Raw genomic sequence first — 13,646 nt, 5'->3', positions numbered from 1 at the left:
AATTTGAGTTTTGTTTTTTGTTTTTAAAAAAAATCAAATTTGAAAGCAGCTTTTTAAAATTACCCTAATAAGTAATACGCCAAAATAGAGTGTACTTGGAGGTCCTTCCCCCAATTTGGCTTCTCACCAATTCCACTTCGAAAAAAGAAAACATTATTTTGTTCTTTAAAACAGAAATTGATTGATCTCTAGAGGCTAATCCTTCGTCAAATCCCCATTTTTCTTTCGGACAGTTTCCGTTCGATCAAAGCAACGACTAGGGAATTTTCACAGAGTCCCCGCGCCGACGGCAAATTTTCCGATGCAGCGCCGCCGGTGTTTGTCGTCGAGAGTCATTTCGGACACGGAAAGCGAGTCCGATCAAGAATTGATGAAGTGCTTGTCGTGTCTGGAGGAATACCCATCAGGCGAGGCCGGAACCTGCAAGGAGTGCTATCATGAAGCTAATGAGACTGAGGAAGAGCTCAAGCGTGAGATCGAAGACTTGAAAGCTAAGGTCGCTTTCCTCAGGTTTTGGTCCCCTCTTGATCATCTTCATAACAGGTCGAATACTCCATGCTTTACGGATGTCGTTTTGATCGCCTCAAGCGATGGACCTGAGGGATACGCCGTGCCTCTTCCCGCTCATAAAGCCGTCTTGGTTAGTATGAATTTTACGGGTTTACTTGGTTATTCTCTAATGTAATATGTATATATATTGGTTTGTTTATGAGTTTAAGCCGTGTACGAGTTAATGCCATGGCCACTTGTTATTTTGTATCCAAGTGGGTTTTCGTTTTTGGTTACTAAGCGTCAAAAGAGTAAGATGTTTAACTGCCAAACTTATAATCATTGGTTCAGTAAGCTTGGATTTGTAGCACAAATACACGAAAGATAATAAAATTTTAGTGGAGAGGGGGGAGGGGGGAGGCTAAGCTACATGGAATTCCGAAATACCACGCTTGACTCCATGAGTCGAGTTTGGTAGTTAAAACGTGAATTGATCTGTAGGCATGAACTTCTTATTATTCGGTAAATATGGTTTGGTCATTGCACGTTTTTTCAAAAATTTTCATTGAAATGGTGGGTTTGCCACTTCACAAGTTATTTATTCTCTTGCTTGTTACTAATGTTCTTTATTCTACATTCTATTTTACAATTCATTTCAATTTCATTAAAATTACAGTCATCTCTTTCTGAAATCCCTTTTTCTACTCAATTTTTTTTTTAGCTATAAGACGAAAAAGATTTCAAGCCTTCTGTTCTATGAGTTCATATAATTTTCTATCATCCCTCTTCTGATGGTATTTGGATAACCAAGTATGACTGAATTAATGAGAAAGAGAGTTCCACTAACGTTTTGCAAATGTGCAATACGTATATTCTAGGAACAAATGGAAGGGATGAACATCTGTCTAAGTTTAGTTGAAGGTTTCTGCCATGTTATCCTACAATCTATTTGATTGCTAATGAGGTTGTGGATTAGCTTAGATGTTGAAAAATGGACATTTCCCTTGAAAATGGGTGGAAATAGATGGAGCAGGGCATGTGGTTAATTGGTTACAATTATTGTGGCATGAGATTTTTTTGATATCGGAGAGTATCTGGGTCCGCTTATGTGCACCTTGACTAATCTCACGGGACAATAGGAAATTAATTCCTAGGTAGTTGACCATAGTGAATTGAACCCATGATCTCTTAGTTAGTGATTGAAACTATAGCGACATGGGAGTTCAATGGCAAATGGCCTTGGTCATGGAAACTTAAGGAGAAAGAATACACTCCTAATTGTCGAATGGATTTCAGGTTTTTCTGGAACGTTTTTTCTCCTAAAAAAAACTTTTTTAGTATGGGTTTGATTGTAATAGATAGAGCATTTGGGTGTTGGAGAGGGCTTGCAGTTGAAGCTCCCAGATCTTTGACTCTAGAACAGTTTATCTGTTCAATCCTTTGGTGGCCTAAATGTGGGTAAGGGTTAGCAAATCATAGTTTGGAAAAACACTTGGTTGGGGATCATGTCCTGGCTTTTCTATTGTTACATTTTAATAATGTAAGGGTTTTAAGAGTATCTGGAGCATATGATTTGTGGTTGTTAGTTGGCAGGCTCAATCTTGGGCATGGGCAACCTTAAGGATTTAGACTGTAGTTGCCTCATAGCAATTTGTGTTTGTTTATAAGAAGAGGATACCTTTGGTGTGCTTTTTGGTTCTTGTTTTTTATGTTTTACAGCACATCTGGCTTGTGAGGAATAGGGGAGATTTTAGAGATCTGGAGACAGTCTTAGGGAGAGTATTCTATTGAGAGTCTTGGCTAGAATCAATGTGTTTGCTTGGGTTTCTGTAACCAAGGGTTTTTGTGATTATTCTTTATCCCTAATTCTCATAGTTTGAGTCCTTCCATATCTTTCTATTTATGAATACTCCTTTCAATTTTGTCTTTCATGCGGTTGTAGTTTCTCCATAAATAATTTGTGTTCAAAACTAGAGATAATACTGTCGAGAACATGATGCATTTATGTTTTTTGGGGTGGGCCTGTGAAAGTTAGTAATATATATTTATCTTTTGGTAAGAGACGGGTAACCAAACTTTCATTGCAAAAAAAAATGATAGAATTTACAAGAGCATACAAAAAAGAATGAGCCCAACAAAAAGGAATCAAAGAACTATAGAAAAGGACTCTCATGCAACAAAATCAAACGAAAATCATACTTACCAGTTACAAGCTACAAAATGGCTGAGGTGTCAGTCTCCACGTCGAAGCATTAAACCTTACCATTTCCTAGACCTCATAAATCCAATGATGCCATTAACAGTCTCTATTTCTACCCAAACATAAATCCAACGATGTCATCCAAGAAACTGCCAACCCTGTAAAATTGATGGAATAAAGGTTAGTAATGTTAGCTGTGAGACTTGGGTGTTATTTCCATATCTAAAGAAAAGTAGTTATTGAGATTGACCTGACCCTTCTTTTTTGGACAGGAAACTATCTCATTTCAAAAGGATACACAAAAGATATACAAAAGGATTGCAATCAACGGGAAATACAAGAGATGTTTCCAATTAGGCCTTTGTTCTTACAGTTTCTTTTGGTTTTTTATCACCCAAGAAATATGCCTCTAAGTTACAATGGTGAGATTTGATTCTTACCTTGGTGCGCTCTCATGAGAATCATTGAAAAGTTTCTCTTGCGATTTGATTTAAGCTTCTAACTTATCTCTGTTGGTGTGTTGATCAAGTTGAGAATGTAGACTTGTTCACTATTAAGTGACTTTCTCCCTTCAAATTTCACTTTTCTTCTAGACTAAAAGGTTTAGCTTTGAGTGATAGTGATACTCTGCAATTTATCTCCTTCGGTGGTTTTTGTTTAAAAGTAGAAAAACACAAGGCTTACGTGGAAGACATTAGAACATGGAGAAAAAACGATAAAGAGTCTCTTTTATTATTTTCACACACAATGAAAGTTACACGAGAAGACAGCTTTGTTGGCTCTAGCAAACCCTAATACAAAGAAGAAAATAAGCTTAGGGTAAAGTAAAATACTATAATACCCTCGGGCCTATAATCTATCAACAAAGTCCCTTATTTCCAACACTCCTCTCGAGTTGGGGTGTAGATGTCAATCAAACCCACCTTGCTAACACATGAGTTAAAACTTGGCCTTAGTAACCCTTTGGTGAGAACGTCAGCAACTTGTTGAAGAGTGGAATATACGAAATACAGATATTGTCATTGTTTAGTTTCTCTTTTATAAGGTGTTTGTCAATCTCCACATGCTTCGTTCTATCATGTTGTATAGGATTATTAGCTATGCTTATAGCCACTTTATTATCAAAATAGAGCTTCATGGATAAAACATAGTCTTGGTGAAGATCTGACAAAACTTTCTTCGTAGATTCCCAAACTCATAGCTCTGTATTCAGCTTTAGCACTGGTTCTAGCAACACTTTGTTTCTTACTTCTCCAAGTAATTAGGTTACCCCACACAAAGGTACAATATCTAGAGGTATATTTTATGTCAATAACTGATCCTGCCCAATCAGAGTCGTTATAAGCCTCAATGTTTTGTCTGTTTTCCTAAACATTAGACCTTTACCTAGAGAGCTTTTCAAATATTTCAGAACCTGATTCACAGTTTCCATATGCTCTTCCTAGGGTGCCTGCATAAATTGATTAACAACACTAACAACATAGGAAATATCTGGTCTAGTGTGAGATAAGTAAATCATCTTTCCCACCAGACACAAATACCTCTCTTTGTCAACAGAATCTCCCATCGCATTGAATTCAATAGGAGTGGTAGCAGGTCTACATCCAGTCATACTTGTTTCTTTTAACAAGTCGAGGATCTAATTTTCGTTATTTGATGGAATCCGGAAACTAAGAGAATTCTACTTTTATTTTTATTAGATTCAAAACTGAATCTAGGTTACACACACTAATTCGATCTCACACTAAAGCTGTAAACCCTCTCCTGTTATCCTATCTCTCCAGGAAGAACATAACTCCACTCCTTCGAAGTTTCTAATTGACTTTCCCGCCCAACAATTGTTCTTTATTTATACTAACCTAACTCACACGTGTCACTCTACACACGTGCCGTGCCACTATCCTTCTTCCTTCTCCTACTATATTGATATAGTATCGGAGGTCTATCAATCCCTTCCCTTGATTTTGCCACCTCCATTCCATGGAAATATTTTAGATTTCTTAGAATTTTTATCTCAAACTCGTTCGTCATTTTCTTTTTCAGCTTGGTGATCTTAATCGTATCATCTCCTGACAAAACAATACCATGTACATACACAATTAGAAGTTTAGAACAACTTTCCTAGATACTGACCTTTTTGTAAACAACGTATGATCAAAGTGTCCTTGAGTGAAACCTTGGGACTTAACAAATGTAGTAAACTTGTTGAACCACGTTCTCGAGGACTGTTTCAAACCATTTAAAGACTACCTAAGTTTACATACTTAATGATCGAATTGAGCTTCAAAACCTGGGGGTGGGCTCATATAAACTTCTTCTAATTCACCTTTCAAAAATACATTTTTCACATCAAGCTGATGGAGAGGTCAGTCTTTGTTAACTGCAACAAAAAGAATGACTCAGATCGTATTTACATTGCTATAGGGAATAAAGTCTAAGAATAATCTATCCCATAAGTTTGAGTAAACCCTTTCGCTACAAGTCTAGCATTGTACCTTTCTAGAGTTCCATCTAATTTATGCTTTAGAGTGAACACCCACTTGCACCCAACTGTTTATGCCCTTTAGGAAGAGCACAAAATCTCATGTATTATTCTTTTCAAGAGCTCCCATTTCTTCCATGACATCAATCTTCCACTCAAGAATTTCCATAGCCATATGTATGTTTTTCGGGATGATTGCTGTATCAAGGCTAACAGTGAACACCTTGAACTTAGATGACAGATTACTGTAAAACAGAAAGCGATACATGGGATACTTGGTGTAGGAACCGGTGCCCTTTCTCAATGCAATTGGCATGTCAAGAGAGATATCATAATCCCTTGATTTTTCTGATTTTTCATATGTGGTTTTAGATAATTTTGCACTAAAAGCAGCATAATCAGTAGCAGATACAATCATGATGTTCATAGCACTGACTTTGTCTCCTCTAGATGTACCTCAGAATACACTTCTAATAATAGGCCTCAGTCCCAATATACAACCTCAAACTATATCGGACTTGGAGTTAAACTAGCTAGGAAATCATAAATGCGATTGACTTCCTCAATCTTGGAATACTGGAGACCTCCACAGAGACAATCCCAAGAATTTCACGACACAGATCCTTCTCCAACCAGATTAGAGACAATTTGTTGAAGTATGAAGTGACATCCATCGTCCGTGTTTGCACTCATGAGCCTATTTACGCAGAGTGTACAAATGAGACGCATCTTTTAGAATATAATTTCTGAATTGCATCTCAGATATGTCGAGTAGTAGCAACATAAAACAACAGTTTTCCTATCTAAGGTTCCATACTACTAATCAACAATGAACGAAGCAGGGAGTCTTCTCCTTCCAAATGCTCTCCTGAGGATCCTTTGGTCTAGGTCTAATCTCACTAGTTAGATACCCAAACATGTGACGCCCCTCAATGACCATTTTAATGGACCAAGCAGGAGAAATTCTAACCATTCAACTTTTCTCTTACAATTAACCCTATGGAGTTTCCCACAGAGTCAGAGAAATAGTTTGCAGTAGTTAAAGTAGGGAAAAGGTTGTTGAATTCTTTGGATACATTGGTAAAATGGAAGGAATGTCAGTACTGGAATTTGGGTTTGTGGAAGCACCTAAGGCTGCCCCAAGAGCAGCGATTTGTTGTTGAAAACTTGTCTGAAGATAAGCTAACTGTTATTGTACCATTATCGGGGATAAACCAATCTAACCTTGATGTTCATAACTAGGCGACGAATGATGAGGAAGACCCTGTTGTTACGAGAAGCTTGTTGCCGCGACAGGGAAATTACCTTTGTGGTAGGCGGACTACTCACTAAGCTCGGTTTTATGGTTTATGTTTCGGCCAAGATTTTCATCAAAGGGTTGTGGGGGTGCTAGAATTGGATGGATATGAGAGGACTGAAGATAACAATCAACAATGGCTTGGACAACAGTGGCAGTGACGGTAGTGAAAAAAATTGGTGCTGGCAGCAGCAACTGTGGCTAAAGCAAGACTGGTGTAGAATTAAAGTTATCTTGCATTGGTTGGTTTTTTTTCATGAATGGTGGCTAGGATTTCATCACAACGCTCTGGTACCATATTAAAAGATTGAAAAGAGAACACATGGTTTATGTGGAAAACCCTAGAACAGGGAGAAAAAATCATGATAGAGTGTCTCTTTTATTATTTTTACTCACAATGAAAGTTAAAAAAGAAGACAACTTTGTAGGCTCTAGCAAGTCCTAATACTGAAAGGAAATAAACTTAGGGTAATGTAAAATACTAAAATACCTTGGGGCTCCCTCGGTTCCATCATCTGGTTATTTTCCTCTAATGAGGTTTCTGATTCTGATCCAATTAGGCTAGGTTATTGTTTAGCAAAAGTGCCTTAAAAAGTTATAATTATCTGTTCTCTTTTTACGGACTGCACATCCTTTTTCTCTAGGGTTTTAGTAGAAGTAGGAAATATATATTTAATTGTTTTGTGTTGTTTGTTTGTTTTGTTTTTAAATTCATTTTTTTGGCTAAGGAAACTAGATTTGAGGCGAATGGTCAAGTATTCTATCATAATATTATCGTCTTTATCACTTTAACCACCATCATCTTCCAAAACATCACTCGCTTTCATCAACGACAAATTATCCACTTCAAGCTTTCTGACATCTTCAATAGAATCAAAGATATCTCTAGCAATGTCACATAACTTAGCCTCTTCTTTTGAATATTCTAAAGCTTTTCTTGTCAAAAGACGTCGTTTACAGTTGATGTATACCAAATCCTCTGCTGATTGGGGGTGTCATTTTGTTCTTCTTGAGAGAATCACTAAAGAGTATGTGCTCCAATTCTCTCACAACATGAAGAGGAAAACGGCTTCCTTAGTACTTAGCAATTGGTTGAAGCATAGCATTTACGCATAAACACCATGAGTTTTTCGACAACTTATAGGATTGGTAACACCGCCCACCAGCTTGTAGGATTGCTAACATATCTGAGTTATAATCATACTTGGCAAAACCTGCAGATTTGATAGTAAAGTTATAAGCTCTATGTTCACTTTTGCACAATCGGGAGGACTGCAAGATCACTTAAATAGTTTTTAAAACACTTCATTCTCTCTTGAGTTAGTTTGACATCTTGATGTGGAGTCATTTGATTAGAGGAATTTGTAAGCCATTCTTTACTACAGTCCTGTAAGGCTCCTAGTTATATGGGATTATTAATAGAGTATTAGTAGGATTAGGAGAAGGGACATATTAGTAATTAGATTGTAAGTTGGTTAGGGATTTTTATTTATAAATAGAGGACTTGGGTTGAGGGAAAGGGGTGAAGAATTTTGTAGTGAGATTTCCTTGTGAGGGAATTTGGGAAAGTCTAGCCCTCTCAAAAGGCTTGGGGTTACATTGTTACTTGTTCTTATGAGATTATAGTACATTTTAATATATTTTTCATATTTGATTGTTCTTGAATTGTTTTTGTGTTCTTGAGTATCTCTTGTTAGGGAAGCTCTTTTGAGTATCTCTTGTTAGGGAAGCTCTTTTTATTGCTTTTTTTAAACTCATTATCTTTCATGGTGTGAGTTGGTGTAAATGTTCTTTTAATTCATACACCCTTTCTTCCAATTGGAGATCTTCTATGTAACTCCTTTGGCTAGGCCTTTGGTCCTTTTTGTTAATTTCATACATCAACGAAACTTGTTTCCATATATGAAAAAAAGAATATGACATAAAAAATGTAGTATTGTTAACTGCCTTGAATTCAAGGAGTGTGGTAAACAATAAATGTAGTATCATTTTTATTCCAAGAAAATAATCAATGAGAACCTAAGAAGCACGAACACTTCATATTAGAGCTTGCATTGGTGTCGGACACTTGGAGGACACGGATTCGTCCGGACATGTTGCGGACACGTGTCCGTCACGCCAAAATCCGTGTCCTTTTTTTCTTCTAAATTGTTCAGACATGTCTGGACACTCCATTTTTCTTTTTGGGAAGCCCAAAGCCCAACCCACTAAACTAAGCTAATTCTAATAAATAATAATTAACTTAAGCCCAACTCAAAGCCCACTAAACTAAACTAATTCTAATAAATAAAATATAAAGATTTTATTAGACACAGTAAATCAAATTTTCTTCAGTTTTCTTCCTCTCTTACGTGGAGTGCACGTCTCTCGGCTTTCCCTCTTGAATATTTGACTCTTCATCTCCCGCTTTCATCTTAATTTTTTCTTCTGTGTTGTACTTTTATCCAACTTCAACGACCAAAGAGTCCCTCTCACCGCTATTGTTTGCTGGATATTTTTTCTATTCTTGCAATTGGTCACCGCTACTGCTTGCCGGCAACTCAAAACTAATACACCAAACCACGACCAACTATCAAGTATGTTTTTTTAGTTATATTTTATTAGTTTTAATTTGTTTTCTTCTAAAGTTTTAATCTTTTTGAAAGTTTTAATCTTTTTGAAAGTTTTAATCTTTTTGAAAGTTTAATCTTTTTCAAAGTTTTAATATTTTTGAAAGTTTTAATATTTTTGAAAGTTTTAATATTTTTCAAAAGTTTTAATATTTTTCAAAGCTTTAATCCTTTTCAAAGTTTTAATCTTTTTAAAATATCAACCAAAGTTTTATATATACACCATTAGCAAACTTCAAAATGCATTTGTTTTTTCTTTAAATGTTAGGAGTAACGAGTTCCATGGAAACTAACAGTAGCACTGTTGAAGATGATTCTAAATCCCTATGGCAATATGTGATTAAGATTAAGAAGTTAAGTGACGGAGGTGGAAATTTTTCATGGCAATGCAATTTTTGTCACGTTATAAAGAAGAGCTCATATACAAGAGTGAGAGCTCACTTGCTGAAGATAGTTGGTCAAGGAATTGGGTCATGTCTAAAGGTTACTCCTAAAGACATAGCAGATATGCAAAGGTTAGAGGATGAGGCAAAAACTCAAATGGAAAGAAAAGCTCCAAAAAATGTTCCGTTGCCAATGACATCTTCATCCATATCAACTGGGGGAGTGGATGTGACCAATTCAAATAGATTTGAGATTGAGAATAAGAAAAGGAAGGGCAATACAAGTGCACTAGAAAAATCATTCAACAAGACATCACGGGACCAATTGGATGCACTTATTGCTCAAATGTTTTATTATGCGGGCTTGCCATTTCATTTGGCAAGGAACCCCCATTTTATCGGTGCCTTTACTTATGCTGCAAACAATCCGTTGTCCATATACAAGCCTCCAAGATATAATATGTTGAGGACTAGTCTACTGCAAAGGGAGAAAACTAATATTGAAGGACTACTTATGCCTATTAAAGGTGAATGGCGAAAAAAGTGAGTGACCATTGTAAGTGATGGTTGGAGTGACTCACAAAGAAGGTCATTGATAAACTTCATGGTCATTTCTAATGGTAAGTCAATGTTTCTAAAATCGGTCAATTGCTCAGGTGAGATTAAGGATAAGTACTTCATTGCAAATTTGATGAAGGAAGTGATTAATGAAGTCGGTCATGAGAATGTTGTTCAAGTGATAACTGATAATGCTCCCAATTGCAAAGGGCTAGGACAACTTATTGAAGCACAATTTCCGACGATTATATGGACATCATGCGTGGTTCATACTCTAAATCTTGCCTTGAAAAACATTTGTGCTTCCAAGAATGTTGAAAATAATCAAATTGTTTATGGAGAGTGCAGCTGGATTTTTGATATTGTTGGGGACGTCGTGGTAGTGAAATTTTTTATAATGAACCATTCCATGAGACTTGCCATGTTTAATGAATTTGTGCCTCTTAAATTACTTTCAATAGCTGAAACTTGTTTTCCATCGGTTATTATTATGCTCAAAAGGTTTAAGCTTATTAAAGACGGCTTACAAGCTATGGTTATCAATGATAAATGGGAAAGTTACAGAGAAGATGATGTGGTCAAGGCAAGACATGTAAAGGAGTTGGTGCTCGATGGCATTTGGTGGGACAAAATTAGTTATATTTTGTCATTCACTTCACCCATATATGACATGCTAAGAGATTGTGATACAGATACACCTTGTTTACATTTGGTGTATGACATGTGGGATACAATGATTGAAAAGGTGAAGATGTCCATATATAAACACGAAGGGTTGCGACCAACTGAATTCTCTTCTTTCTATGACGTGGTGTATAACATTCTCATTGATCGTTGGAACAAGAATAGTACTCCACTTCACTGTTTAGCACATTCTTTGAAGCCAAGGTATTTAATTAATTTTAGTATAGTACATTCTAAGTTGATTCTTAGTTAATTTTTTCGAGTTTAACATTTTCTTAAAACTTTTATATAAATACTATAGTGAAGAATGGCTTACAGAAGATCCTAATCGAGTTGCTCCACATCAAGATGTCGAACTAACTAGAGAGAGAATGAAGTGTATGAAGAGGTATTTTAGTAGCTCGGAGGATCGTGCAAAAGTGAATGTAGAATTTGCTCAATTTTCTACAAAAACAGGAGATTTTGATGATTATGATTCCATATGCGAGAGATACACAATAGATTCTATAAGTTGGTGGGCAACTCATGGGACTTATGCACCAATGCTTCAGAAGATTGCCTTCAAAGTTTTAGGACAACCATCATCCTCTTCATGTTGTGAAAGAAATTGGAGCACATATTCTTTTATTAACTCCATCAAGAGGAACAAAATGACGCCTCAACGTGCAGAGGATTTGGTATTTATCCACAGCAACCTTCGTCTTTTGTCTAGAAAAACTCCAGAATATTCAAAAGGAAAAACCAAGGCATGGGATATTGCGGGGATGCTTTTGATTCACTTGAAAATGTAGGCATGCTTGAAGTAGCTAATTTATCTTTGATGTTCCAGAGTTGGAGGCTGAAATTACTAAAGAGGATGGTGTTGATAAGGATGAAGATGTTATTGAGATTTGAAAGGATAGTTTTTTATTAGTCTTTAATATTTTATTCTTTTGTATGGATAATCACTTTCCATGTTGAATATACCTAATTTTTTTTGTACTATTACAACCTACGATGGTTAAATGTTAATTTGACCTTTTATGTTTTGTTAACATTTAGTATTTTTTTTTTTTTTTGTTGAGGAAATGAAAAACGTTTAGTATTTTGTATCAAATTTATATATTATACAAAAAAAATACTTTAAAAAAATAACGTATCCCCAACGTGTCTGTGTCCTATTACTTTAGAAATTGGCGTATTGCTGTGTCCTATCGTATTCGTGTCCCGTGTCCGTGTTCGTGTTCGTGCTTCTTAGACGAGAACGTTACACTACATCATAAAGAGAGGACCAATCACTTGGTTGCAATCCCTTGTGTTTGTATATTATTATCAGATCTTTTTAATCATTTTAAATGTAGACAAGTATTCCAAACTCTATTCATGCCGTAGATAGGTGAGGTGAAGGAAATAATACATTCTATTTTATCCCCCATAAATCATCAAGCACCAGCTACTTTATATGCCTTGTACTTGCCACGTCACTTCTCTATAATTTGCCCATTTATCACTTACGACCACACCTTGCAAACCATCTATGATTAGTTGAAACCTCTTAAGCATGATGATAACGAATGCAAAATGTGTTTCAGCCACATAAAGCAATATTAGAAATTTAAATTCATTAAACATAGCAAGCCTCATGGAGTGATTAATAATAAAAAAGTTTACAACTATGGCATCACTAGCAATATTTGATCTAACTGCATTCCTTATATCCAAGATGATTTTTCACCATTCTTGGCAGTACATATGTTCTTCAAGGAAAGATTCACGGCATACACTACATATGGTGTCTAAATCATGACAATTTGTGCTTCAGTTACCTATTTAATGTCTCTCCCTATATATTTTATCGGAAGATATGAGAGGCCTCTACCTTTTTTTTTTTGCTGCAGATTAAACATAAGAGTGAGAATAGGTCAGAAGATGTTTTTCTGTAACCTCTGTTGTACCGTGGTGGATAAATATTATTTTAACATGATTATAATTTAGTGCCATTAGGAAATTAGATGAAAGATGGAATAAGATATATAGGAGTATTAATATTAACGACTTGGTTTTCGACTGACTATGTGAAGGTGGATGCTATTTCAGCTGAGTTCTATATACATTTGCTATAACTTTGGCTAGCTTCTCCTGTTATGGACTAGTGTATGTAAACAGGACCCTGTTCCTTTTTCTTATCAGAGTACCTTTTTCATGTATCCTCCAGGTGAGTCGCTCCCCAGTTTTCAGAGCTATGCTTGAGAATGAAATGGAAGAAAGTCGTAGTGGTACCATAAAAATCAGTGATGTGTCATTTGATGCTCTCCGTGCCTTTGTTAATTATTTGTACACAGCAGAAGCCTGTCTTGATGAGCAAATGGCTTATGACCTTCTAGTTTTGGCTGAGAAGTACGAAGTGAAGCATTTGAAGGCACATTGCGAGAAGTTCCTAATATCAAAACTGAACTGGGACAACTCAATCATGAACTACGTATTTGCACACCAGCACAATGGCGTGCATATGATCGATGCAGCTTTGTCAATGATCATCGACAACATGGACAAGCTTACCAAAAGGGATGAGTATATGGAACTCGTCGAGAAGGATCCACGGCTTGTCGTGGAAATCTACGAAGCATACATGTCTAAACAGGTAAATACTGCTGCTTGTAAGGATCGTTCTGTAAAATAAACTGAAGTAGATCTTATAGTCATTGTGATTTTTTTTCTGTGTGCGCGCGCTTGCAAGAACTGTTTTTGATACTTTGCTTTAAGATGAGCATGCACTTCAACAATACTCGTAATGTATTGTTTTAAAAGAAAACCAGAACAGAACGTAAATAAAATTTAATCCAATCGACCTAAATGGAATATAGCTATGAGTTCTTCAACCCCTATATTTGCTTCATGGTTGTATATTTTCTTGCATGTTGTGTGGTTGCTACTGCTGCAGCTTTGAGTTTAAAGTTTCATTTGT

At 36.1% G+C, this 13,646-nt stretch overlaps 2 protein-coding genes across 2 annotated transcripts; both read left to right on the top strand.

The window, feature by feature from the left end:
- Positions 1–92: 92 nt before the first annotated feature.
- Positions 93–13,566, top strand: LOC101206278 (BTB/POZ domain-containing protein At4g08455). The gene is made up of 2 exons (XM_004139753.3): positions 93–640; positions 12,897–13,566. Exons 1-2 carry the CDS (start codon positions 302–304, stop codon positions 13,359–13,361), a joined length of 804 nt encoding a protein of 267 aa, XP_004139801.1. The 5' UTR covers positions 93–301; the 3' UTR covers positions 13,362–13,566.
- On the top strand, positions 10,033–12,623 carry LOC116405209. The gene is made up of 2 exons (XM_031889129.1): positions 10,033–10,906; positions 11,004–12,623. Exons 1-2 carry the CDS (start codon positions 10,065–10,067, stop codon positions 11,491–11,493), a joined length of 1,332 nt encoding a protein of 443 aa, XP_031744989.1. The 5' UTR covers positions 10,033–10,064; the 3' UTR covers positions 11,494–12,623.
- Positions 13,567–13,646: the final 80 nt, after the last annotated feature.

Source organism: Cucumis sativus, chromosome 7 (assembly GCF_000004075.3).
Source record: "Cucumis sativus cultivar 9930 chromosome 7, Cucumber_9930_V3, whole genome shotgun sequence".
In the NCBI taxonomy this organism is placed as follows: domain Eukaryota; kingdom Viridiplantae; phylum Streptophyta; class Magnoliopsida; order Cucurbitales; family Cucurbitaceae; genus Cucumis; species Cucumis sativus.
The sequence above is the reverse complement of the archived record's forward strand: the minus strand, read 5'-3'. Positions and strand labels throughout refer to the sequence as shown.